This window comes from Muntiacus reevesi, chromosome 22, assembly GCF_963930625.1.
Source record: "Muntiacus reevesi chromosome 22, mMunRee1.1, whole genome shotgun sequence".
NCBI lineage: Eukaryota > Metazoa > Chordata > Mammalia > Artiodactyla > Cervidae > Muntiacus > Muntiacus reevesi.
The window spans coordinates 24,092,665-24,117,905 of NC_089270.1; the positions used below are offsets into that span (position 1 = coordinate 24,092,665).

General features: G+C 38.8%; 1 protein-coding gene across 1 annotated transcript in view; it reads left to right on the plus strand.

Moving 5' to 3' along the window:
* The first annotated feature begins 1,112 nt into the window (after positions 1-1,112).
* CCNI (cyclin I) overlaps positions 1,113-25,241 on the plus strand; it is a 36,567-nt gene continuing 12,438 nt past the window's right edge. The window contains exons 1-3 of the mRNA XM_065914207.1: positions 1,113-1,650; positions 8,308-8,464; positions 24,828-24,956. Of these exons, the coding sequence (XP_065770279.1) occupies positions 8,351-8,464; positions 24,828-24,956 (243 nt within the window). The 5' untranslated portion in view covers positions 1,113-1,650; positions 8,308-8,350. The remainder of the gene's footprint in view (positions 1,651-8,307; positions 8,465-24,827; positions 24,957-25,241) is intronic.

Sequence of the window (25,241 nt, forward strand, 5' to 3'; positions counted from 1 at the left end):
AAACTCCACGAAGGTAGAAGCTATTTGTCTCAGTTACTTCCAGTTTGCTAGAGCTTATTAGCACCTAGCTGGCTGATAAGCTCAAAACAAATTTGATTGTTAAAAATAGGCATATAAAAAACAGAAATGGAAAACACAAATATGACTACTTCTGTAAACAGTTTGAGGGGGTTTTTCCTCTTTCAAAATTTTCTGTAATTCTACTATTCTTTTTATAACTACAATTTAAAAACATAAGCAAAAAATTACCAAAGTCTGTAAAGAAACCCCAAATAAAACACACTTATATGTTATCACACACTCATTAACAGACATGGTAGCTAACCTACTCTGAAATACTCAGATGCGTTGGTTAAGAGTACAGAATTTCCTTGGCGCCTAACCAAGTAGGTTCCTGGCTGCCAGCAATGTAATTTACTGCTTTAAAAGAAAAGGTGCTTAAGAATATGCTCCCCGCAATTTCCCCGATCTCTAATACACTTTAGAATCTCCCTTCACCCACGACGTGGCAGCAAAAAACCCCTGCAATTCTATTTTTATGTCAACGATGAGAACACAGAACTTTTTGCGAGGGCAACAAAGAATGCAAGACTTTTACACAGCAGATCGCCGGCTTTTTCCCAAAAGATCCTTTTACAAGCCCTAGAGACAAAGACGGGCTGGATAAAACCAGGTAGCCCTAGGTTTGGCCAGGAGAGCATCCAGATAAAACCCCACCCCCTAGCAGAGCGCTCAGCCTTGCTTTTCTTTCCCCCGGGCGCATGCGCAGCGCACTCTCCTGCCTCCGCACGCCTTTTCCAGAGAGCCGAGGAGGCGCTTACGTCACCGTGCCGTCGATGCAAAACCCTTCCGCTGCTCCACGGAAACGAGTCCACGCACCTTTAGCTTTCCTTGCCCCTCTCCTACCCCAATGCCAGACTTTCCCGGCCCGTTTCCAACAGCCCAGCTTTTTTCCGAACTTCTGAGTACGTCCGTTGGACGCAGAGGAAAAAGTGGGAGGATGAGAAAACAGACCAGGGTTGTTTACAGGGAGTGAGCGAATCTAGGAATCGGTCCGCGAGGGCGGAGCCAAGGAAGCCGGCACTTCTTTCTCTCCTCCCCTCCCTCCCCAGCCTTCCCCGCGAGCGGACGCGGCATCGCCTCTGTCTCGCTTTTTTCTTATTTTTCTCCCCCCTTTCCCCTTCCTTTTTTTTTTCTTTTCATTTTTTCCCCCTTCCCCCCCTTTCACCATTTCCCCTCGGAGGCGCTTCCCCTGGGCAGGGGCAGAGCCGGTCTCACCCCCCGCCTCTCCCCGGCCCCCGCCGCCCTATGGCGAGAGGGAACCCCCTCCCCACTCGGGCACAAGCAGCGGCGGTTGGAGGAGCGGGACCGGCGGCGGCGGCCTCAGGTCCGGGGGCGTCATGGAACTAATTCGCTGACCAACCCACCGGCTGCAGCCGTGCGTCCCGCTCGAGCGCCAGCGCCCGCGCCCTCCGGCCCGCTTCCCCCTCTTCTCCCTCCTCAGTCGGCCCGGTCCTGGTCCCGCGCGTCTCGCCGCCGCGCGCAGAGGAAAATGAGGTGGTAACGGGCCACCGGATGACCCCTCGTCATCACCTTGAGGTCTACAGTTCTGCCGGGGAGGAGGAGGAGGAGGAAGACGAGGAGGAGAAGGTGAGGGGCGGGGATGGGGGGACGGTCCCCGCCACCCGCGCGCGACCCCCTCCAGTGCCGCGCGACCCGTCGGGGAAACCTGCGGGTTACCCCCCACCCCACCCCCCTCACCGACAACTCGGCACCTGCCCAGTTTGGAAACAGCTCCGCTGGGTTCCTTTTCGGGCCAGTTTTTTCCGTCAGCGCGTAACTTTTTTTGTAGCTGAAGCAACTCGCTTCCTAGTGCGTGTTCTAGGCTCCTCGAGCCCGGGGGATACACAAAGAACGGGACACACCCCCAACCCTAGACCTCAACGCCCCCGAGGGAGCCGGAGGAAGATAGTTCGCTTTGCAAAGCGGGAGGTGCTGGGGACGGGGCAGGGGGGCGGAGCAGATGATGGGGAGGACCTGCGGGAAGGCGAGGGGGAGAAACGTTACCCGGGGTTTTGGGTGGGTGGGGAGATTTGCCGAAGAAGCTGAGCTTAGAGTTTGCACCCTAAGGGCAGATAAGAAGACCGAAAATTTTGAAGAGGGCGGAAGGCCCTCTGCCGAGCTAATGATTCCACTGCAGATCTTTTGGGTAGGAGTTGCGAATTAGGTAGCAAAGTAGTGGAAAGGTATCTTTCCGGAGGTAGGATGGCATCAGACTGGAGAACTTTGAATGTCAAAGTATTCAACTTTTAGTTTGTCGGTGGGAGCCACTCAGCGTTTGAACAACAGCAGTGTGACATTATGATGTTAATAGTAACACTTGTTGAGGCTTATTATTGGACAGGCATGGTTCTAAATGGTTTGCAACTTAACTGAATCTTCACAGGGGTAGGTGATTCAGAAACATTTTACAGATGAGGGAAACTGAGGCTCCATAAAATTCATTTCTCCTGCTAAATGACAGCCAGGACACGGTGGCCAGAATTCCAACCCAGGCAGTCTGACTGTGCTATACAGTCTGTATCTTGGAAAAAATTAAAGTAGTGTTATCAGCTTCTAGCTTTTCCAGGTCATTTGAGGCAGACAAAGGAGAAGGGAACAGACAAATAAGGAAGAATTGACAGGATTCAGATTTGCTAGTCTGGGACCAGACACATCAGAAATGCCAAGCTTCTGAACTAGAAGTTTCTTAATACTGATGAAGAGCAGACTAGTAGAATCAGCGTGTTTTGGGAAGGTGCACTTGGATGGTTTGCAGTTAAATGAGTTTTCATGGCAGTGTGACATACTAGTTTAGAATGGAACTCTCAAATGTTTCTTGGTTAAGATTGGAAGCTTAACGTGTGTACATGCTTTATTCTGATTGTATGCTACAGTCAAAGATGAAAAGTATTCACCTTTCTGTGCATGTTTCTTTGTCTTTAAAAGAGGCTTAATAAGAATACAAACTTAATAATATGCTTCCCTGGTAGCTTAGTCCTTAAAGGATCTGCCTGCAGTGCAGGAGATCTGGGTTTGATCCCTGGGTCCGGAACATCCCCTGGAGAAGGAAATGGCAACCCTCTCTGGTATTCTTGCCCAGAAAATCCTGTGGATAGAGGAGCTAGGCAGGCTACAGCCCGTGGGGTTGCAAGAGTTGGACCTGACTTGGTGACTAAACCCCCACCACCAAAAAATACCGTTCTTTGAGTTTGAGGAGTTAATATGGCAATATTTTGAACAATACCTGGCCAAGTAATAAACACGTAATGTTTTTTAGCTAAGCACTTGACACGTGTAAACTATTATTATTTATTTAGCACAGTGCTGAACTCTGGAGAGTGTTTGCCATCAAGGTTAATAGGAGAGACCATCCTACAGATAATCAGTTATCACAGTAAAGTTATCCACTTTAGTAACCTTAACATTGATACTTTTACTTTTGTCATACCTGTCGGAATTCTCATTATGTTAGTAGACCCAAAAGTGATCCTCTCTCTACAGGATCCAGATATTGAGTTTATATCTGATCTGCAATAGCCAGATCAGATACTGCAGTTTCACTTTTCTGTAGCTTGGAAAATCTGGAACATCCCCACAGATGTCCTCCATTCTTGTATTATTTATACCCCATTTTTTTTGAAGTTTAAGGAAATGTGAGATCTTTGTTATGTTTCCCTATTGTGGTTTTTTTTGTTTGTTTTTTCTCTTGATACGGTGTAGGGCTTCCCTTGTGGCTCAGCTGGTAAAGAATCCGCCTTCAATGCAGGAGACCTGGGTTCAATCCCTGAGTTGGGAAGATCCCCTGGAGAAGGGAAGGCTGCCCACTCCAGTATTCTGGCCTGGAGAATTCCATGAACTGTATAGTCCATGGGTTTGCAAAGAGTTGGACACGACTGAGCGACTTACACTTCACTTCACTTCGTGGTGTGTTACATTGATTTCTGAATGTTAAACCAACTTTACATTCCTGGGCTAAATCCCGCTTGGTTGTGGTGTATCATCCCCTTTTTATGTTTTCAGATACAGGTTGCTAGTATTTTGTTGACAAATTCTGCATCTGTATTTAAAAGAGATATATATTGGTCTACAGTTTCCCTACTGTAGTCTTTGATTTTGGTAGCAGGATCATAACTGTCCTCATAAAATGAGTTGAGGAGGACTCCTCCTCTTTATTTTTTGGAAGAGTTTGTAAAGAATTTGTCTTAATGTTTCTGTAAATGTTTGGTAGAATTCACCAGTGATGCCATTTAGGCATGGGGTTTTCTTTTAGTTTGTCTTAGTAATTTTAGAAAGCTGACAGATCCTGGTGAGCCACCCTCGTGAGAGTAGCTAAAGGAATGAAATAAGTTTTGACAAGAGTTAATCAATTACTGATTAAAATTAGGTTTAGAAGAAGTCTTAGAACCTAAGGAGTTCAGTCTGCATCCAGTATAGGTATTTTTTCTAAATACCTCTTGACAGGTGATTATCTAGTTTACACTCTTGTTTCTGAGCTAGATATTTATGTTTACTTTAAATGAAGTTATTGTAAGGCTGTTTATTTCAGATTGTGGAGAATTTGTGTGAAGTACCACGGCAACAAAATTGGAATCTCAGAACATCTCAGCAGAATATAACAGTAAATGGAATTTAACAAGATGACTTTGTTTAAAGAAAGAATGCATATAAGGTCCTGAACAAGGATGTAACGTCTTTCCCCACCCCCAAAAAAGGCACCAAAAGCCCACGCATGATGAGGCAGGGAGGTAGAGAAGTTTGCCTAAGAGTGTACTTTAGAAAGTCTTAGAGTTTTAGCTGAGCATAAATTTTGTCTTGGTAATTCAGTAGCCTCTTTAAAAAAAAGTAGCTCATGATCTTAGGGGGCATTAATAATTGGTACTAATTTTGAAGAGCAAAAATCATGTCACATGAGGCGCTCTTCAATAGTCTTTCGTTTCTGCAGAAGATAAACTGATGAGCATGCTAAGAGCTTTCAAACATTTGAAGCCTTGCTCTTTGAAAGAGATCAGACTTGGGTTTGTTTTGGTTATAGTTTTTTGGTTTTGGCCCCAAGGGTTGAAGTGAGTCTTTGATTGTATCTCTGTTTCATCAGGACACTGCTGTGGGCCCTGTGGGTTACAAAAAAATGATATTGGTAGATATGAGTGCAAAAGAATTTATAAGGAAGATAGTTCTTGGAAGAACTTACCTTTTAGATGGACCTTTCAGGATAGTTTCTGTTTTCCACTCTCTTAAGTTATTTAACTTGTTTCTTAATATAAAAAGCACTTCATGCTTGATATAGAAAATTTGCAAAAACCCAGAAGTTTAAAGAGGCAAAAAGAAAAAAATCACTGTCCTGTTAACTGGAGGTAGTTTGCAGTAGGTTAAGCAGTAAGTCAATGAAATATGTGGGGTGATTCATAGGAAAGAGGATATTAGCTAGAGTTGGGGCAGAGGGAACACAGAAATTGAAGATTAGGCTTGTATATTTTGTTTTTTCTAATTTTAATTTTTATAAAACAGTGGGAACTTTTCTACTTTCTTTTTGTCTAGTGTGTTAAAACTAGACATTAAAACATTTTTTTTAAAGAATCCCTGGGATCTGAAGCAGATAGGTAATACAGGTACATGGTTAATAAAATGGAATACTTATTCGAGGTCTTCAATGAAAAATAGCATTCCCCTGCTGCTTGACTTCCCCACACTCTGCTCTTCTCATTCCCTAGAGGTTTTCTCATTCCCTAGAGGTTAACCACTCTTAGCTTTTTCTCTTGTTATTTAAAAATCATACTTTCAGATAACTACTGCTATTTTTGATGTTTGAGCTTTAGATATTTATGTTTTCTTCTGAAATATAAAGACGAGGCTCTCATTCTGCCTCCTAACTCCCCTCATCCCACCAGAGTAGTTTTATTGCAGTGTTTGTGTTGAAATCTCGATTCAGTATTTTCATTATTATTGCTTTGTAAATATTGTGGTATATTAATATATTTCAGTTCAGTTGCTCAGTTGTGTCCGACTTTACGACCCCATGTACTGTAGCACACCATGCTTCCCTGTCGATCACCAATTTCTGGGGCTTGGTCAAACTCATGTCCATTGAGTCATTGATGCCATCCAACCATCTCATCCTCTTTAGTCCTCTTCTGCTCCTGCCTTTAATCTTTCCCAGCATCAGGGTCTTTTCTAATGAGGCAGCTCTTTGTATCAGGTGGCCAAAGTATTGAGCTTCAGCTTCAACATAGTCCTTCCAATGACTATTCAGAACTGATTTCTTTTAGGATTGACTGGTTGGATCTCCTTGCAGTCCATGGGACTCTCAAGAGTCTTCTCCAGCACCACAGTTCAAAAGCATCAATTCTTCGACTCTCAGCTTTCTTTATGGTCCATCTCTCACATCCATATATAACCACTGGAAAAACCATAGCTTTGACTATACGGACCTTTGTTGGCAAAGTAATGTCTCTGCTTTTTAATATGCTGTCCAGGTTTTCATAGCTTTTCTTATATTATTATATTTTCTTATATTTACTTTCTTGCATAATCTCTTTCTGAATTTAATAACCTTTTTATTTGCTTTGTTGTTGTTCAGTCACTAAGTTGTGTCTGACTTTTTGCAGTCCCATGGACTGCAGCATGCCAGTCTTCCGTGTCCTTCACCATCTGCTGGAGTTTGCTCAAAAAATCTGTCTGCCAGCAGGAGACTCCAGAGATGCAGGTCTATCCCTGGTTCAGAAAGATCCCTTGGAATAGGAAAGGGCAACCCACTCCAGAATTCTTGCCTGGAGAATCTCATGGTCAGAGGAACCTGGCTGACTACAGTCCATAGTGTTGCAGAATCTGAGCATGCGTGCACATACAAGTCCATTGAGTTGGTGATGCCATGCAACCATTTCATCCTTTGTTGTCCCCGCCCCCTTCTCCTGGCCTCAGTCTTTCCCAGCATCAGGGTCTCTTTCAGTGAGTTGCTCTTCACATTAGGTGGCCAGAGTATTGGAGCTTTAGTATCAGTCCTTCCAATGAATGTTCAGAGTTGATTTCCTTTAGGATTGACTGGTTTGATCTCTTTGCTGTCCAGGGCACTCTCAAGATTCTTCTCAAAAAAAAAAAGAGTCTTCTCTAGCACCACAATTCAAAAGCATCAATTCTTTGGCACTTAACTGTCATCAAATCTAATTATGTTTTTTCACATCCTTCCACAGTATCTCCAGTTTTCTACACACAGTTAAATCTCTGGTTTCCTTTTTTTTTTTAACTTTAATGTAGAAACATCTCTCAGACTCTCAGATGCTTTGTACTGATCTAGACTTTGCTTTTTAGACTTGCTCATTTTAGAGTGCCAGTTATCTTGCATCCTAAGTCACTTCAGCTGTGACTGACTCTTTGCAACCCTGTGGACTGGGGCCTGCCAGGTCCCTCCATCCATGGGATTCCAGGCAAGAATACTGGAGTGGGTTGCCATTTCCTCCTCCAGGGGATCTTCCCAAGTCACGAATCAAACCCACATCTCTATGTCTCCTGCATTGGCAGGTGGATTCTTTACCACTAGCACCAGTTACCTTACTGTTGAACATTGTCAGGTATTGTCAAGTAGAAGTTTTGTCAAGTATTTGTCAAGTATCAGCATTGTCAAGTAGAAGTTACTGCCTTGATAGAAATGTTCCTTTTCTGTACTGTTAGTGCAATATTCACTAGTCACATGTAGCAGTTTAGTACTTGAAATATGGCTAGTGTGACTATGGAATTATATTTTAACTTTACTCAGTTCTGATTTTAATAGATATGTGTAGCTAGTGGACACTATACTGGGAAGCAGAGTTCAAGATGGTTTCATACTTAAGGGGATAGTTTCATACTAAGTGGAAATGGTATTTTTTTTTTTTTTTTTTTTAATGAAGAGACTGCTTAGCCCTTATCTGATTAGGTTTTAAACAGGAATATTTGGGACAACTACTTCTAAAAATGTCTAGTTTAAAAAGCCTATGACTTAGTTTTGACACATTGATGTTTTGATCAAAGTCCAAAGATTCTGTCAATTATATGGTCATGTTTTTGTCTCTTTATAACTGAATTTCAGATTTAAAGGGAGAATGTTTCAGATAACTAATGATTATTGTAAACATTTTAATATATGGTATTTTAAAGAGCTGTAAAATCCTATATTGCCTCATAACATTTTTATTTTATGAATTGCTTAATAAGTACCAACATATTTATACAATGCTATACTTACTATATATGTGTAATTAAATATAGAACATTGTTTTATATTTGCTTTTATAGGTAGCTACATCAAGCTGGGTGGCAGGCAGATCCATAGGATATCATGAAGTTTCCAGGGCCTTTGGAAAACCAGAGATTGTCTTTCCTGTTGGAAAAGGCAATCTCTAGGGAAGCCCAGATGTGGAAAGTGAATGTGCCGAAAATACCTACAAATCAGGTAAAGATTTCTCTCTTCACTCTTAGATAGGTGGCTTTTATTACCACTATCATATGTAACAGTATCTTGACACTGCATTGGAGAAATATGTACCATTAAAGACATTCTTTATATGAGAAAAAATGAACTGTTTGCTTTTTTGTTTTGTCTGGGTTACACCTTTAGGAAGATAAGTATGTCCCTTCCCTTTCCTTGTAACACAATACTTAGAGTAGGAAGCCTTCTTTATTTCTAGATCCATAGCTCACCATAGAGGCCGAACATAATCACATCCTTATCTTTAGTGATCAAAAACTTGATCTTTCATAAATATTAGTAAAGAATTACATAACCTACTAAGGTTGTGTCAATGTTGAAAGCTTCTAGGGAGATAATCAGCAGCTTACCTCTTAATTACTGTTGGCTATATGCCTTTTCTCTTAGAAATTTCGTATAATTAGAGTTCTTATTTTTTTAACAAATAGCTGTGAATATGTCTACTCCCCAGAATTTACTGGTATAACATGTCTTTATATCGTTTATCCCTAGTACCTAGCTCTGTGCTTGGGATAAAGAATAATGGCTAATAAATTTTCAGTATGTGTAAGCAAATGACAATATCTAAGCTTCCCTGGTAGCTTAACAGTGAAGAATCCCCCCTGCAGTGGAGGAGACTCAGGTTCGATCCCTGGGTTGGGAAGATCCCCTGGAATAGGAAATGGCTACCCACTCCGGTATTCTTGCCTGGAGAATTCCATGGACAGAATAGCCTACGGGGCTGCAGTCCATGGAGTCACAGGTCGGACATGACTTAGCTCTAAACCACCACACCATAGGTTATTGATGTCTGTGTGCTTTTTCTAATTGCAGCCTACTTTTATCTTCTTGCCCACAAGCTGAAGAAATATATATGTTTTGCTTTTAGTGTTACTTAATTGTCATTTAGGGAATTGGAAAATTAGTTAATCTGATTGAAAGCCTTTTATACTAGGAGCATTTGTGTGTGCTATCAAATACATTTAATATCTCACTTAATCCTTTGAGGGCCTCCCTTGTATAGTCCATAAGATCACACACTCTTGATCCTTTGAAAAAGACAGTAGCCCTAAATTGCTCAGGATTTCAGCCAGTAAGTAGTAAAGTTATAATTTTGAACCTGAGGCATTTTCCTTCCCATTATACTTTTAATTTTTGTATGCTTGTGTGATTCAGTCAATCAGTAAATGTTAAGTATGATATTCTGAGCACTATTCTAGCTTTGGGGATACAACTAGAAATTTCTTCTCTTATGTTCTGACATTCTAATAAGTGTCAAAGCTTTATTACATCTGCTTTTAGAACCATTTTTTTCCCCTATTATCTCAAGACAGCATGCAACCAACATGCATGATAAACTTTTATAACATGGTCTTTGAAGGTGATTTCTATCAGGATTATGGCATATTGCTATATTATCACTTAATCTGACCTATTTTTATAGATATTTTAACAGATATTATTAAGGCATAATTCCAGAGAACAGGACAGTATCAGAACTTCTAAGACGGATCTGTTTAAGGTTTTGCCTTTGGTAATGCCATGTAGAAGCCCTAATTAGTGTTACTCAGTCATGTCTGACTCTTTGTGACTTCATGGACTATAGCCCACCAGGCCCCTCAGTCCACAGAATTCTCTAGGCAAGAATACCGGAGTAGGTAGCCATTCCCTTCTCAGGGGGATCTTCCCAATCTAGAAATTGAACCTGGGTCTCCAGCCTTGCAGGCATATTCTTCACCATCTGAGCTACCAAGGAATCCTAGAAGCCTTACTTAGTTCTTGTAAAATGTGTGTGGGCTTGGTCTGATGGTGTTAGGAAATAAGATAGAGATGGGAATGAAAAGCTATAGGGGCTTGAGCCGCTTGACAGAAGAACCTCAAGGACACTTATCTGTTCTAATTCTTTTATTTTCTTCTTCAATTCTCAGGGACCGGTTTTTCTACGTCCCTTTTCACAATTTCTTGTAACTGTGATTTTCCTCCTTTTTCACTCTTTGCATAAGAAAAATAGTCTTGTCTCTAAACCAACTTTTTTATTTTAGGGCCTTTTTTCTTTTTTTTTGGTGCTGGTTAAAGTGGAAAAATAAAGTATTTTTAACTTTTTCTCCTCTAGTTTTCTTCTCCCCACCTCTACTTTCACCTTAACACTACTACTACAAGGTCATTTTCTTAAAACTTTCATCTCCTGTCTTGCAGTTTAGGACAGAGTGGTCATGCAAGAATATTATACGTCTGTCACTTCCCTTCAGTTTGCTTCTACAGTACTCTGTTTTTCACGTATGATAGCACACAATATTATAATTTCCTGATGATTTGACTTTAGTTTACTGGCATATAGTTGGCTCACAGTAAATGTTTGTTAAATGCATGTTTATTATCATTTTTTAATCATTCAGGCTAGAGAAGTTCTTTTATATATTAATAGTATTTTTCAAGTACACAACAATTTTGTTATAAATTCAGGGGAAAAAAATTGAAGACTGGTTAAAGTGACATGTACTTTCAGATGTACTTTTTTTGTATATATACAAAGATAAATCTGCCTCAAGCTGTTTATATAAAGATGATTTTCATGAGAATTTTGAATATCTAAGGATCTTTAAACTTAAAGGCCATCTAATTTTGTGTTTCCAAATGTAGGATCTTGAACCACTGGGCTCCTAGGTGTATGAGAATCACAAGGAGGTGTCTTGCCGATTCCTCTCCCAGACCTACTGGGCTTGTGGTGGCAACTATGGGAATTTGTATTTTAAAAAACATCATAATTTTGTTATAGTTCAGTTGGTAAAGAGTCCACCTGCAATGCAGGAGACCCCAGTTTGATTCCTGGGTAGGGAAGATCTACTGGAGAAGGGATAGGCTACCCACTCCAGTATTCTTGGGCTTCCCTTGTGACTCAGCTGGTAAAGAATCCGCCTGCAATGTGGGAGAGCTGGGTTCAATCCCTAGGCTGGGACGATCCCCTGGAGAAGGGAAAGGCTGCCCACTCCAGTTTTCTGGCCTGGAGAATTCCATGGACTTTGTAGTCCGTGGGGTTACAAAGAGTTGGACACAACTGAGCGACTTTAACTTCACTTTAGTAATATGTGTTAGGTCTGGGAAATACTGATTTGGTCTAATCACACAATAAAAAAAGTTTTGACCTCTCTGATAAGTGATCCTCTACTTTGTCCATTCCACCGTAGAAAAGCTCTACCAGTTACTGGAGATTTTTTCCTGAATTGAACCTGAAAACTGCTGCTTTCTATTGGCTCCCTGTTGGTTCTAATTCTGTACACTGAAGCAGTACAGAATAAGTTTGTTCTGTATTGTCTACTTAGAATCCTGTTAAGCTCTAAAAGTCCTCTCTTCCAATTATATATCCTTTGTTCTTGAACAATTTTTCACTTGGCAAGGTTTCCCCTTTTTACCACCTACTTTTTTCCCTCTGATACACTCTTCACCATGTTTCTTAGATCATGACATTTGAGTTGTGTTCATTAGTGAGCAGTAGAGAGAAACTATCACCTCACTTTATCTTGGCTTGATAACTTCATTAATATAGCCCTAAATTTAAAAAAACCTTTTTTTTTGGCAGCAATGTCTTGTTGTTGGCTTATTATACTGAACTTGTTTTTAAAACCTTTCTGTTCTGTTTCTCTGCTTTTAAGCAGAATTTCCCTTCTCCTAGATGTACTTTTTAAGTTTTTGACTTAGGTGCACTGTTTCATATTTATTCTTACCAAGTTTTAAATTGTTGATGTTTATCTGTTGATAAATTGATGCTGGCCCATTTTTCTAGCTTTAAAATTATTACCTAATGTATTGGAGCTTTTCTGGTGGCTCAGCAGTAAAGAATCCACCTGCAATGCAGGAGATGCAGGTTGGATTCCTGAAGAAGGAAATGGCAACCCACTCCAGTATTCTTGCCTGGGAAATCTCATGGACAGAGGAGCCTGGTGGGCTACAGTTCTTGGGGTCACAAAGAGTCAGACATGACTTAGTGACTAAACAACATCATCATCTAATATATTCAGTTTAGTTCAGTTCAATTGCTCAGTCGTGTCTGACTCTTTGCAACCCCATGAACTGTAGCACACCAGGCCTCCCTGCCCATCACCAACTCCCGGGACTCCACACAAACCCATGTCCATCGAGTCAGTGATGCCATCCAATCGTCTCATCCTCTGTTGTCCCCTTCTCCTGCCTTCAATCTTTCCCAGCATCAGGGTTTTTTCAAATGAGCCTGCTCTTCACATCAGGTGGCCAAAGTATTGGAGTTTCAGCTTCAACATCAGACCTTCCAATGAATATTCAGGACTGATTTCCTTTAGGATGGACTGGTTAGATCTCCTTGCAGTCCAAGGGAGTCTCAAGAGTCTTCTCCAAAACCACAGTTCAAAAGCATCAATTCTTTGGTGCTCAGCTTTCTTTATAGTCCCACTCTTACAACCATACATGACTACTAGAAAAACCATAGCCTTGACTAGATGGACTTTTGTTGGCAAAGTAATGTCCCTGCTTTTTAATATACTGTCTAGGTTGGTTATAATTTTTCTTTCAAGGAGTAAGCATCTTTTAATTTCAAGGCTACAGTCACCATCTGCAGTGATTTTGGAGCCCAAAGAAATAAAGTCTGCCACTGTTTCCGCTATTTCTCCATCTATTTGTCATGAAGTGATGGGACCAGATGCCATGATCTTTGTTTTCTGAATGTTGAGCTTTACCCAACTTTTTCACTCTCCACTTTGACTTTCATCAAGAGGCCCTTTAGTTCTTCATTTTTTGCCATAAGGATGGTGCCATCTGCAAATCTGAGGTTTTTTATATTTCTCCCAGCAATCTTGATTTCAGCTTGTGCTTCTTCCAGCCCAGCATTTCTCATGATGTACTCTGCATATAGGTTAAATAAGCATAGTGACAATGAACAGCCTTGACATACTCCTTTTCCTATTTGGAACCAGTCTGTTGTTCCATGTTCAGTTCTAACTGTTGCTTCCTGACCTGCATACAGGTTTCTCAAGAGGCAGGTCAGGTGGTTTGGTATTCCATCTCTTTCAGAATTTTCCACAGTTTATTGTGATCCACAATAACAGTCAGAGGCTTTGGCATAGTCAATAAAGCAGAAATAGATGTTTTTCTGGAACTCCTGCTTTTTCGATGATCCAGCAGATGTTGGCAATTTGATCTCTGGTTCCTCTGCCTTTTCTAAAACCAGCTTGAGTATCTGGAAGTTCACGGTTCACGTATTGTTGTATCCTGCCTTGGAGAATTTTGAGCATTACTTTGCTAGCGTGTGAGATGAGTGCAATTGTGCGGTAGTTTGAGCATTCTTTAGCATTGCCTTTCTTAGGGATTGGAATGAAAATTGACCTTTTCCAGTCCTGTGGCCACTGATGAGTTCTGCAAATTTGCTGGCATATTGAGTGCAGCACTTTCACAGCATCATCTTTTAGGATTTGAAATAGCTCAACTGGAATTCCATCACCTCCACTAGCTTTGTTCACATTGATGCTTCCTAAGGCCCACTTGACTTCACATTCCAGGATGTCTGGCTCTAATATATTAACTTTGTCATTTTTGTACTATCTGTAGATTTGGTAAATAAATATATCTGTTTTGCCCCAGGTTGGTTTTTTTCTTTTCCTTTTTTTTTTTTTTGTTTTGTTTTGTTTTAAATTTTTTTTTAATAATGAGACTACATAAAGTGATAAGTAAGCAGACAGAACAGCACCTTACAAAGGAGACAATACAAAATGTATAAGGTAAATATTTCACTGAACTGTCAATAATCTAGACCAGTACAGTCCAATAAAAATACAATGAGCTGCACTTGTATTTTTAAATTTACAAAGAAAAGTAAAAATAAATAGGTGAAATTAGCATTAGTAACATGTAGGCATACCTTGGAGATAGTGAGGTCTTGTTTCCAGACCAACACAATAAAGCAAGTAGCTCAATAAAAGGAGTCACATAATTTGCGGGGAGTTCTCGGTGGTTTTCTTTTCCTTAAGTAAACAGTTTCTTTAAGTATATATAGATCATAGAGTGTACAACTCATAAATTTTCACAAAATGACACTAACCACATTACCAGCACCTTCAGAAGCTCTTCTTGTGTCTTATATTTACCATCATCTATCTTTTCCCCACAAAGAAACACTATCCTGTTATCAGAGATTAGTTTTTCTTTGTTTTGAATTATATTTATGTATGGAATAATAAAATATGTTCTGGGCTTCTTTGCTCAGTATTATTATTTATTTTATTTTTTTGTTATAAGATCCCATCATAGGGATTCATTTATCCATTCTGCTATTGATGGTCATTAGAGTCGTTTTTGTGTATGTCTTTTGGTGAACATACTTGTACATTGCTGTTGGGTATATTCTTAGAGGTGGAATTGCTAGAACCTAGAATATGTGTGTTCTCAGGTTTAGCAGATACCACCAATTGTATGACTTACCCAAGGTGTTACACCACTTTTACACCCAATTTTTTTTTCTTTTTACCCTTATAGCAGAGTATGAAAGTCCCAGGTTGCTCTGCATCCTTGTGAACCTTGATATTGTCTGTCTTTTTCATTTTAGCTATTCTGGTGAGTGTGTTACAGTATCACATTGGGTTTTAATTTGCATTTCCTGGGTAGCTAATGAAATTCAGCTTTTCATGTGCTAATTGGCCATTGACTATCTTTTTTGGTGAAATGTCTGTTCACATCTTTCACCTGGGTTCTGTTGACTTCCTTTTTAAATTGTTAGAAGTTTTTTGTTTTGCAGGCTCTGTGTATTATACATATCTTCAGCTCTGTATATGTTGACTTTTGATAAATAGAATATCTTAATTTTTAATGGCCAAATGTCAGAAATTTTTCCCTTTTTGCCTAGTCCTTTTAAAGAAATGTTTGCCTCACCCGAAGTAATAAAATTTTTTTTCCCTTTGTGATATGATGTGAAGTAGGAGTCAAGAATAATTTTTCTCCATTTAGAAAACCAGTACTATTGATTAGAAATACTGTTTGTGCCACTGCCCCATAATGTATTTTTGTTACTAAGGATGTGACTGCTGTATATGAGTAAATACACTTGTGGGTCAGTTTCTTGCCTCTCTTCATTGATCTGCTCACTTCTCTTAAATATCATGCTGCTTCAGTTGTTATAGCATAATAATGTCTTTGGTGGCGTATACTTTGTTCTCTTTCTTTTTTTCTTAACAGTTGTCTTGGCTGCTTTAAGCCCCTTGCTCTTCTGTATGTAACAATACTTTTAATACAGTTGTCAGTTTTCAGAAAACAAAAAGATTGTGGGGTGTTGGTTTTACTGAATCTGTAGATTGATTTGGGGAAGAGTGAACATGTTTATGAGTCTTCTAATCCATGAACATGGAGTGTTTCTCTATTTTTCTTTAAAGATGGTCTTCAGTTTCTTTTAATAATGTTTGATAATGTAGATTTATCCCTGGGTATTTGAGACTTGTTGAGGCTATTACAAATGGTATCATTTTAAATTTTTTATGTGCTTGCTTCTATATGCTGGTAGATTTTTGTAGAGACCATAAAATTAACTTAGTAGTTTGCAGAGTCTTTAGCATTTTCTGTGTATTATACTCTGGTCATGTCAAATATGAATAATCATGGTTTTATTTCGTTCTTTCCAGCCCTTACAACTTTGTTTTTTTCCTATTTTTCAGAATTAGCTAGGGTTTCCAGAATACTGCTGAAGTCTCCGTTTGAGGAGAGAGCTTTCAATATTTTACCGTTAACTCTAATAGTTGCTATATATTTTTGAATCTTTATCAGATTAAGAAATTCCTTTCTCTGCCTTAGTTTGCTTGGAATTTTTTTCATGAATAAGTGTTGAGTTTTTGTACATCATTGGATTTTATTAACATTTTGACTAGGAGTCTTGCATCTAAGGTCATGTGTAAGATTGGTTTGTAATGCCTTTGTTAGATTTTCATGATAAAGTTATGCTGGCTTTGTAAAATGAGTTGGGAATTATTCCTGCTTTTTCCCCCCAGTGCTCTCCATTTGTTTAAATTGATACTATTTCTTTCTTAAATGTTGGATGGTTTCACTTCAAAGCCACTGGGGCCTAGAGATTTATTTATGGGTAAAGTATTTACTAATTAATATCTTTGGTAAGTATGAGGCTAGTCAGGTCTTCATTTAAATGTTGTCTCAGTTTTGGTGAGTTGTGTTTTTTAAGGAATTCATTTCATCTAAAGTTTCAAATTATTTGTATAAAGTTACTCAAAGTATTCTCTCTTTGACATTGAAAGGGTCCGTAGTGGTGTTCCCTTTTTTATTTCTTAGCTGGCGTGTAGTTTTTCTTGATCACTCTTTCTAGAGGTCTGTCAGTCTTTCAATTCTGTTGCTTTTTCCCTATTGTACATTCTTTTTTTTTTTTTTTTTTAAGTTTTGCTCTTTTTCCATTATTTCTGTCTACTTTCTTTGTATAGTTTTCTGTTCTTTATCTTGAGATATAGATGCTTTATCTCAAGAGAAATGTTCTCATTTTTAATTCATTTAGCACTATAAAGCATCACTGTCTACTCTTGCTGAGTTTGTTGTTAGATTTCATATTAGGTTCTTAATTTGAGTTGTTACATGTCTCAGTTCTAAAATTTCCCTTTGGGATTTTTTATAGATTTCATTTCTTTAGTGAACATTTTCATTTATTTTTTATAGATTTCATTTCTTTAGTGAACATTTTCATCTTCTCGTCTGTCTTCCTTCCTTTCTGTTTGTGTATCAGGTCCTTTTCTGATAACGCAAAGACCAAGATCTTTTTGTTGTTCCCCCTTTTCTCTCTCTTGTTTTTTATTACTTGGTCCTTTTTATTGTCATGCCTGGTTATTTTTGATTGGTTGCTGAACATCATGAGAAATTGTAGAGGCTCTAGATGTTATTTTTCTGCAGGAGGGTTCAGTCTTCCCAGTGGTGGACAAACTGAAGAAGCTTGAATCCATTGAAGGACTGTGCTAATGGGAGCCTGGGTTGCTGTTGAGTATGGCTTCATCTATTTCTGGTTGTCCCCAACTCCTAGAGAGTAGCCAAGGATTCCTGCTGAGAGCTTGGAGTGTTTACTAGTACCCTTATTTCTGAAGGGTGCTACACTTTTCCCTGAGCTCATTCTTACTTTTCAGAGACTTTCTGCTTAACCACTTAGATCCTTGTCCTTCCCAACTTCAGAATTTTATTCAGAAAATTAATTAAGAGGAAAATCAGCTGAGTGTCACATGCAGATCTCTGACCCTCCCACTTCCCGCTAGGTTCTTGACTCTTCAAGTCACGAAATTTTGACTCTTGCCTTGTAAGACTCCCAAAAACTCTGTTGGTTTATTTGCTCACACTTTACACCTCTTGCCACACTCAGAAGATGGGCAGGTGCCTGAGAGGGAAAGCTGTGCAGAGTGGTGACTCACCTCTAATTGTTACTGCCTGTCTGGAACCATGGCTCCTCAAGGCCGGGCTGTCCTAGCAGTTCTGATGCCTGTCTGCCATTGTTAGTGGCTTTTCCAGCTGTTCTCAGCTAGAGTGTAGGTTTGCTGCTACCTGCTCAGTCATAGCCAGAAGCTGTAAGGTAGTTTTTTAAAAGGTATTGAACAGTTGTGACAGGAGATGATGTGGGAACACAGGAGAGTACTTAGCCCAATCTGAGTAATCAGGAAAAGTGTCTGGTAGGGAGTGATGGTTGAAAAGCTCTTAAAGGATAAATAAAAAAGCAAGCAAAAGAGCGAGAAGTGTGTTTCAACCAGAGGGAGCAGTGATATAAAATAGCATTACAGGAGCAAGGAAGAAACCATAGGTAGAAATACTGCTCTTATGCATTTTAAGGCAGAAAGTGATGGAAGGTGAGTGAGGCTGGAGAGGTAGGTCAGAGAGGGATTTGTGTCCCCTGCCTGGGGGATTATGCTTCATCTTTTAGGTAATGGTGAACCTTTTAGAGTGTAAAGCTAGACAGAATTTATATTTTAATAATCAGAATAGCAGAAAGCTCTGTGTTTTTTACTATGTTGAATCAAACCATTATAAATTCTCTTTGGGATTAGTTGTTCAATCACCATACTGAATTCTCTTAATCCTATTTGAGCAATCCATACAAGAGAAAACTCATCTCTTGATCAGGAAATAATGTCTGAGGTAGGCAGGCCTCTTTCCTTCCTTTCTCCTTTCCTCCCTCCTGAATGTTATTACTTATTGCACAGAACTTAATTTTTTAAAGCTATTCCAGTAATATTATTGTTCAGTATATGTTTGAATTGAGTTGAAAAAAATGATCTTAGAATCAGTATCACTTCATTTAAGAGTGAGTCTTTGCAGACTTATCTTCTGTGGGTTTTTTTTGGTTTCTGTTAGTTTTGGCTAGTAATGATAATACTAGCCATGCAAGAATGCTTTCTTGGCTCCATTCTCAAATATTTTAATACAAAGTATGTTAAAGTCCAAAGAGTGTCATATTTTCTTTCATAATTATTTGCATTATAATTGGTTTGAAAGAACTATTTATAAGTAATGTTTTGTAAATTTGTTTCCTCTGGCATTAGAAAGCACTAGGTATTTTTAGAGGAAGGAAAGGATAAAACTAACATTTAACTGCCGTTTGCATTCTATGCGTTTCATCCAAGTTAAATCACTTAGTTGTAATATGTAAATCGCTAGCTGTGTTCCCCTGTGTTGTACCTCTCCTTATAGCACATTATGTTTGTCTTCTGTGAGACTTCTTACAGTTACATGTCTGTGTATTTGTTTAATGTCAAATACAAATAGTCACATTATGTAATGTTAATCGGTTATTTAGGGATCTTTTCCCCCTTGTATCTCTGACCTGAAGGTATTGAATTAATGCTGTTTTTGCTTCTTATTGCTCCTCTAGATCATTGTTCTTTCACTTCCCTAAAAGCCTATCCACTTTCATCAGATTGTATCACCATCTGCCTCTCCTTATATTAATTTATTTCATTGTCATTGAATTGTTCAGATGGCTTAATTAACATTGCTTTTTTTCCTTTGCATTTTTAGATAAAAGCTCCCCTTTGTAGAAATTTAATTTCTCTTGAATGTTTAATTATCTCCATCTAAAAGTTTTGTGGCTGCTTCAGTTGGTTCCCTGGGACCTTTAGGGGCTCCTGGTCCAGCTCTTAAAAGTAACACCTCACGGCTCTGTGGAAGATGGAATATTTTAAAACCAGTACCCAGGAACTAGCTGTAGGGCTGTGTCTACTTCCTCCTACCTCTAGAAGAAGCCAGAGATCCAGATAGTATTTTGTTGACTTTTTCAGGCTCCTGTGAGAGTGAGGATCCAACTACTGGCTTTAATATCCTGGCTTTAATAACGTAACTCCAGGTTCCTCTGTCAAGTTGGAAAGTTATTTTCCTGTTACCCCATTTACCCCAAGCATTTCACGCCCACAGCTTCAGTCCTATGAGCAACCTTAGGTTTCTTTTCGATTCATTGAATTGTATGACTCGTCGTCAGAGTATCTGTTCTAGCAGTCTTTTCCGTTCACCTTGCTTTTTATTTGCAAATCTGAGGAGCTTAACACTAGGTTATTGTGTTGACATTAGTCCTGTTGACATTAGTTGACTGCAGGTTGACATCAGTCCTGTCCTTCAGGGTAAAGTTCACAGGTTTAAAATACTTCTTCTCCTTGCTTTGCGAGTGATCACCCCCTGCCCTCACTCTTAACGATACAAGGTAGTTGCTGGCTTTGCTCAGAGCCCTGTGTCCTCCTCCCACACTGGGCCAGGCGCCCTTCCAGCGTTCTCCCCGCACCCTGCGCATACCTCTGCCCTCATGTTACCGTTATTTTATTAATGATTTCTGATTGTTTGCCTCATCATGAGGCTTTGCTTTAAACAGGGAGATTTTCATTCTTCATTGTATTCCCATGGCCTGTTGTATGATCCACACTTAATGTTCATTAATATGAACTCGGTTAAATGTCTTGAGTATCAGATGTTTTCAAATTATTGTTCATAGTCTTAACACCAGTTTGGTGGTGAGATATTAATATAAAATGTTGTAAACCATCTTTGTCTCATTTTGTCATCAGTGTTTCTTGTGTAGTATTCTAGAGTCAGTCTTTGTATAACAAAAGGAATTGACCAGGAGGCAAATCTATATGGCAGTTAACCATCATAAATACCAGTGATAACTGAGTTTAGAGCTAAATATAAAAATTATGTATGTGTGATTAGTTGGTTTGGCCACAAAGAAATACTTTACTTTTTGGACCAAAGCTGAAAATTTACAGAAAGAGGAATTGTAATAAAGGAAACTGGCCAGTGCAATGTCAGAGGTTATAAGGAGCACCTGGCACTGTTCCTTGCAACACTAAAGAAAACCAAGAGGAAGGAGAGAAGAAATTCTAGCTGAAATACCTATTTGAGGAGATCCATTGTCGAGATGTACAACCTTTCATACTTTAATAACTCTTAATGCATCTCTATGTGATAGAGGAATTAATTTCATAAAGTTGATTCTGAGTGATCGGGAAAAAGGTTTAAGCTGTGGTCTCTATACTTTCTGAGGAATGAGATAAATAATACATTTTTAAAGAGATTTCCATCCAAAATGGTTATGATGGTGAATCCTGCAGTGCTCAAGTTAAACCTTTACTTGTCTGGAACCCTCACTTACTGAAAATGGTCTTTTCCTCTAATCACGGAGGCATTTCTGTACTTTTTTGTGTTTACCTGACAGTAGTCCTTACATATATCTGTTCTGTTTATTAGTAAATTAAGTACTACTAGGTTTGTTTTGTTTTTTATGGTTCCTACAAAACTGGAGAGTAAATAAATACTGCTTTAAAGTATGTACCTTTTAAAAATAAAGCCTAATACCCAGAACTTAAAAATAATATGTAGGAAGATTAAAATGATAATAATCAGTGTTTGTGTAGTAATCTCTAATGAGAAATTCAGATTAATTTCCCCTTCAGTATCCTTTCATCATCTTTAAATGTGTATTCATCTTTTGTCCCTGATATCTTTCATTTATTCCTGTTCAATTTAGTTTTGTCTTTAATGGACTATCAATCTGCTATCATGGCCCATTTAAGATAGTTTAATGTCTGTTTGCTGCCTTAGAAAGAAATTCTCTTATTCATACTAAATTTTGTTATTCTCAGGAATTGAGAAAACTTAATTCCAAAATTACTGTTAGTTTGTAACAGTGTTACCTAAACTTTAAAACCTTGATTATATGGATTTGTGATGTGATGACATTGTGAAAATTTTATTTAATAAATAAGAGAGTATTGGATATTGATATTAAATGCTGTAACTAGTACACCAAGTTCAAAAGAATCAATTCTTAGGTGCTCAGCCTTCTTTATGGTCATACTCTTACATCCATATATGACCACTGGAAAAACCTTAGCTTTGACTATATGGACCTTTGTTGGCAAAGCAATGTCTCTGCATTTTAATAAGCTGTCTTGGTTTCTCATAGTTTTTCCTCAAGGGAGCAAGCGTCTTTTAATTTCATAGTCACCATCTGCAGTGATTCTGCAGCCCAAGAAGATCAGTCTGTCACTGTTTTCATTGTTTCCCCATCTATTTGCCATGAAGTGATGAATCCGGATACCATAATCTTTGTTGAATATTGAGTTTTAAGCCAACTTTTTCACTCTCTTTCACTTTCATCAAGAGACTCTTCACTTCCTTTTTGCTTTCTGCCATTAGGGTGGTGTCTTCTACATATCTGAGGTTATTGATACTTCTGGCAATTTTGATTCCAACTTGTGCTTTATCCAGCCTGGCATTTCGCATGATGTACTCTGCATATAAGTTAAATAAACAGGGTGACTGACAGTAGCCTTGACATTCTCCTTTCCCACTTTGGAACAGTTGTTCCATGTCCGGTTCTAAGTGTTGCTTCTTAACCTGCATACAGGTTTCCCAGGAAGCGTATAAGGTGGTCTGGTATTCCCATCTCAGAATTTTCCACAGTTTGTTGTGATCCACACAGTCAAAGGCTTTGGCATATTCAATTAAGCAGAAGTTAGGTGATCTGGAATTCTCTTGCTTTTTCTATGATCCAGTGGATGTTGGCAATTTGATCTCTGGTTCCTCTGCCTTTTCTGCATCCAGCTTGAACATCTGGAAGTTCTCAGTTCACATACTGTTGAAGCCTAGCCTGGAGAATTTTGAGCATTACTTTGATAGCATGTGAAATGAGTGCAATTGTGCAGTAGTTTGAACATTCTTTGGCATTGCCTTTGGGATTGGAGTGAAAACTGACTTTTTCCAGTCCTGTGGCCACTGCTGAGATTTCCAAATTTGCTGGCATATTGAGTGCAGCACTTTCACAACATCATCATTTAGGATTTGAAATGGCTCAGCTGGATTTCCATCACCTCCACTAGCTTTGTTCATAGTGATGCTTCCTAAGGCCCACTTGACTTTTCACCCCAAGATGCCTCACTCTAGGTGAGTGATCACACCATCATGGTTATCTGGGTCATGAAGATCTTTTTTGTATAGTTCTGTGTATTCTTGCCATGTCTTCTTAATATCTTCTGCTTCTGTTAGGTTCATACCGTTTCTGTCCTTTATTTTGCTCATCTCTATAGACTTGTGTACTCTGGGCATTACATATAAACATAATCATATAATATATGGTCTGTTGGGACTGTCTTCTTTCAGTTGACACATTATTTTCAAGAGTCTTCCATATTATGGCATGTCTGTACTTCATTCTGTTTTAAAACATTTATTTATTTAATTTGACTGCTCCAGGTCTTAGTTGGAGCATGTGAGATCTTAGTTCCAGCATGTGGGATCTAGTTCCCTGACCAGGAATTGAACTTGGGCTCTTGCATTGAGAGCTCAAAGTCTTAGCTACTGGACTACCAGGAAAATCCCAGCACTTTATTCTTTTTTCTTGATGAATAACATTTCATTGTATGATATATCACACTTTATTTATATCCATTCATCAGTTGATGGGCATTTGGGTTGTTTCTGCTTCTTAACTATTGTGAATAGTTACTGCTGTAAACAATAGTGTACAAATACTTGTTTGAATACTTGTTTGAAATTCATTTTGGTATATACCTAGGAGTGGAATTGCTGGGTCATATGATAATTCTGTGTTTAAACTTCTGAGGAGCTGCTAGATTGTTTTCTGAAGTAACCGTACCATCTTTCATTCCTACCAGGTGAATGAATGAGAGTTCTAATTTCTCCATATCCTTGCCAGAATTTGTTGTTATTAATTTTTTTTGATTGTAGTCATTTTCGTGGGTGAGAGGAGATACTACCTTTTAATTTTGATTTGCATTTCCCTGATACGTAATAATGTTGAGCATCTTTTCAAGTGCTCATTGGCGAACTGCATATTTTCTTTGGAGAAATATCTGTTTAGACCCTTTGCTCATTTTAACATTTGGTTTCTGTCTATTAAACTGTAAGGAGTCTTTGCATGTTCTAGATATAAGTACCTAATTAGATATATGATTTACAAACATTTTCTTCATTTTGTGAGGAACCATTTCACTCTTCCCCTCCTTTACATATTGTTTGCTTTTGAAAAGCTGAAGATCAATAAAGATGTTTGCTTAGTTATGACTCTGACAATAACTAAGTCAACTTTGTACTCCATAGCCAGGTTATACGAATTTTATATTTTCTGTAGTTATACTGGAATGACCTAAGTGATAAATTGAGAAAAGAAGTACGTGGAACATTTTTAATTCTTTGATTTCACATTAAAAAAGAGCAATGCTTCATTTACCTTAAAAACTGCGTGAATGACTCAGTTATTTGTTTACCAAAGTAGCAGAAGGGTATATTTGTAAAGCAATTTGAAGTGAGCTGTCTCGGGTATCAACTTTTGGGTGATAGCTTTTTTTTGCTGGTTGAAATATTTATTACTGTGTTATATCAGGGTGGGGTTCTTAACTGGGGCCAGTTTTGCTCACCAGGCGACACTTGGAAATGTCTGGAGATATTTGGGTTGTTCTACTGGAGAAGTATCTAGCATCTACCTAGCTTCACTGGTGGCTCAGACGGTACAGAATCCACCTGCAATGCAGGAGACCTGGGTTGGGAAGATCCCCTGGAGAAGGAAATGGCAACCCACTCCAGTATTCTTGCCTGGAGAATCCCATGGACAGAGGCGCCTAGCTGGCTACAGTCCACGGGGTCCCAAAGAGTCAGACACGACTGAGCCACTAAACACAGCACAGCAACTAATACATAAGGTTTTGTCTTCCTTTATCTCGTTTGTTAGATTTTGAATAAACTTAAAAACATTTTCTAACATGTAAACACATATTCCATAGCATTTGCTAACCTTTTATAAGTGAGAATTGCAAATATATCTTGATGATAAAAATATTTTTTCATTGTTCCCTTATAGAATGTTTCTCCATCCCAGAGAGATGAAGTGATTCAGTGGTTGGCCAAACTCAAGTACCAATTCAACCTTTACCCAGAAACATTTGCTCTGGCTAGCAGTCTTTTGGACAGGTTCTTAGCTACTGTAAAGGTAAATATTCTAGAATATACTTACATACAACTTCTGTTTTAATGGTTTATATGCTGCACCAGGGACAAATAGTAGAACATTCTTCAAGGTGGAAAGGAGTGGAAAAGCTTCTTAAAGATAACATATATATCTGCAACAAGACATGATGTCTTCTGTTATTGCTTTAAGTCTTCAGCAGTGTTTCTGATTATATTCTGTAATTCTCTTGGCTGTAAGTATTCGTAGCTTACACTTAACCAGTGAAATTTTTGATCTCTTTCTTTTAATGCAAACCATATAGCATTG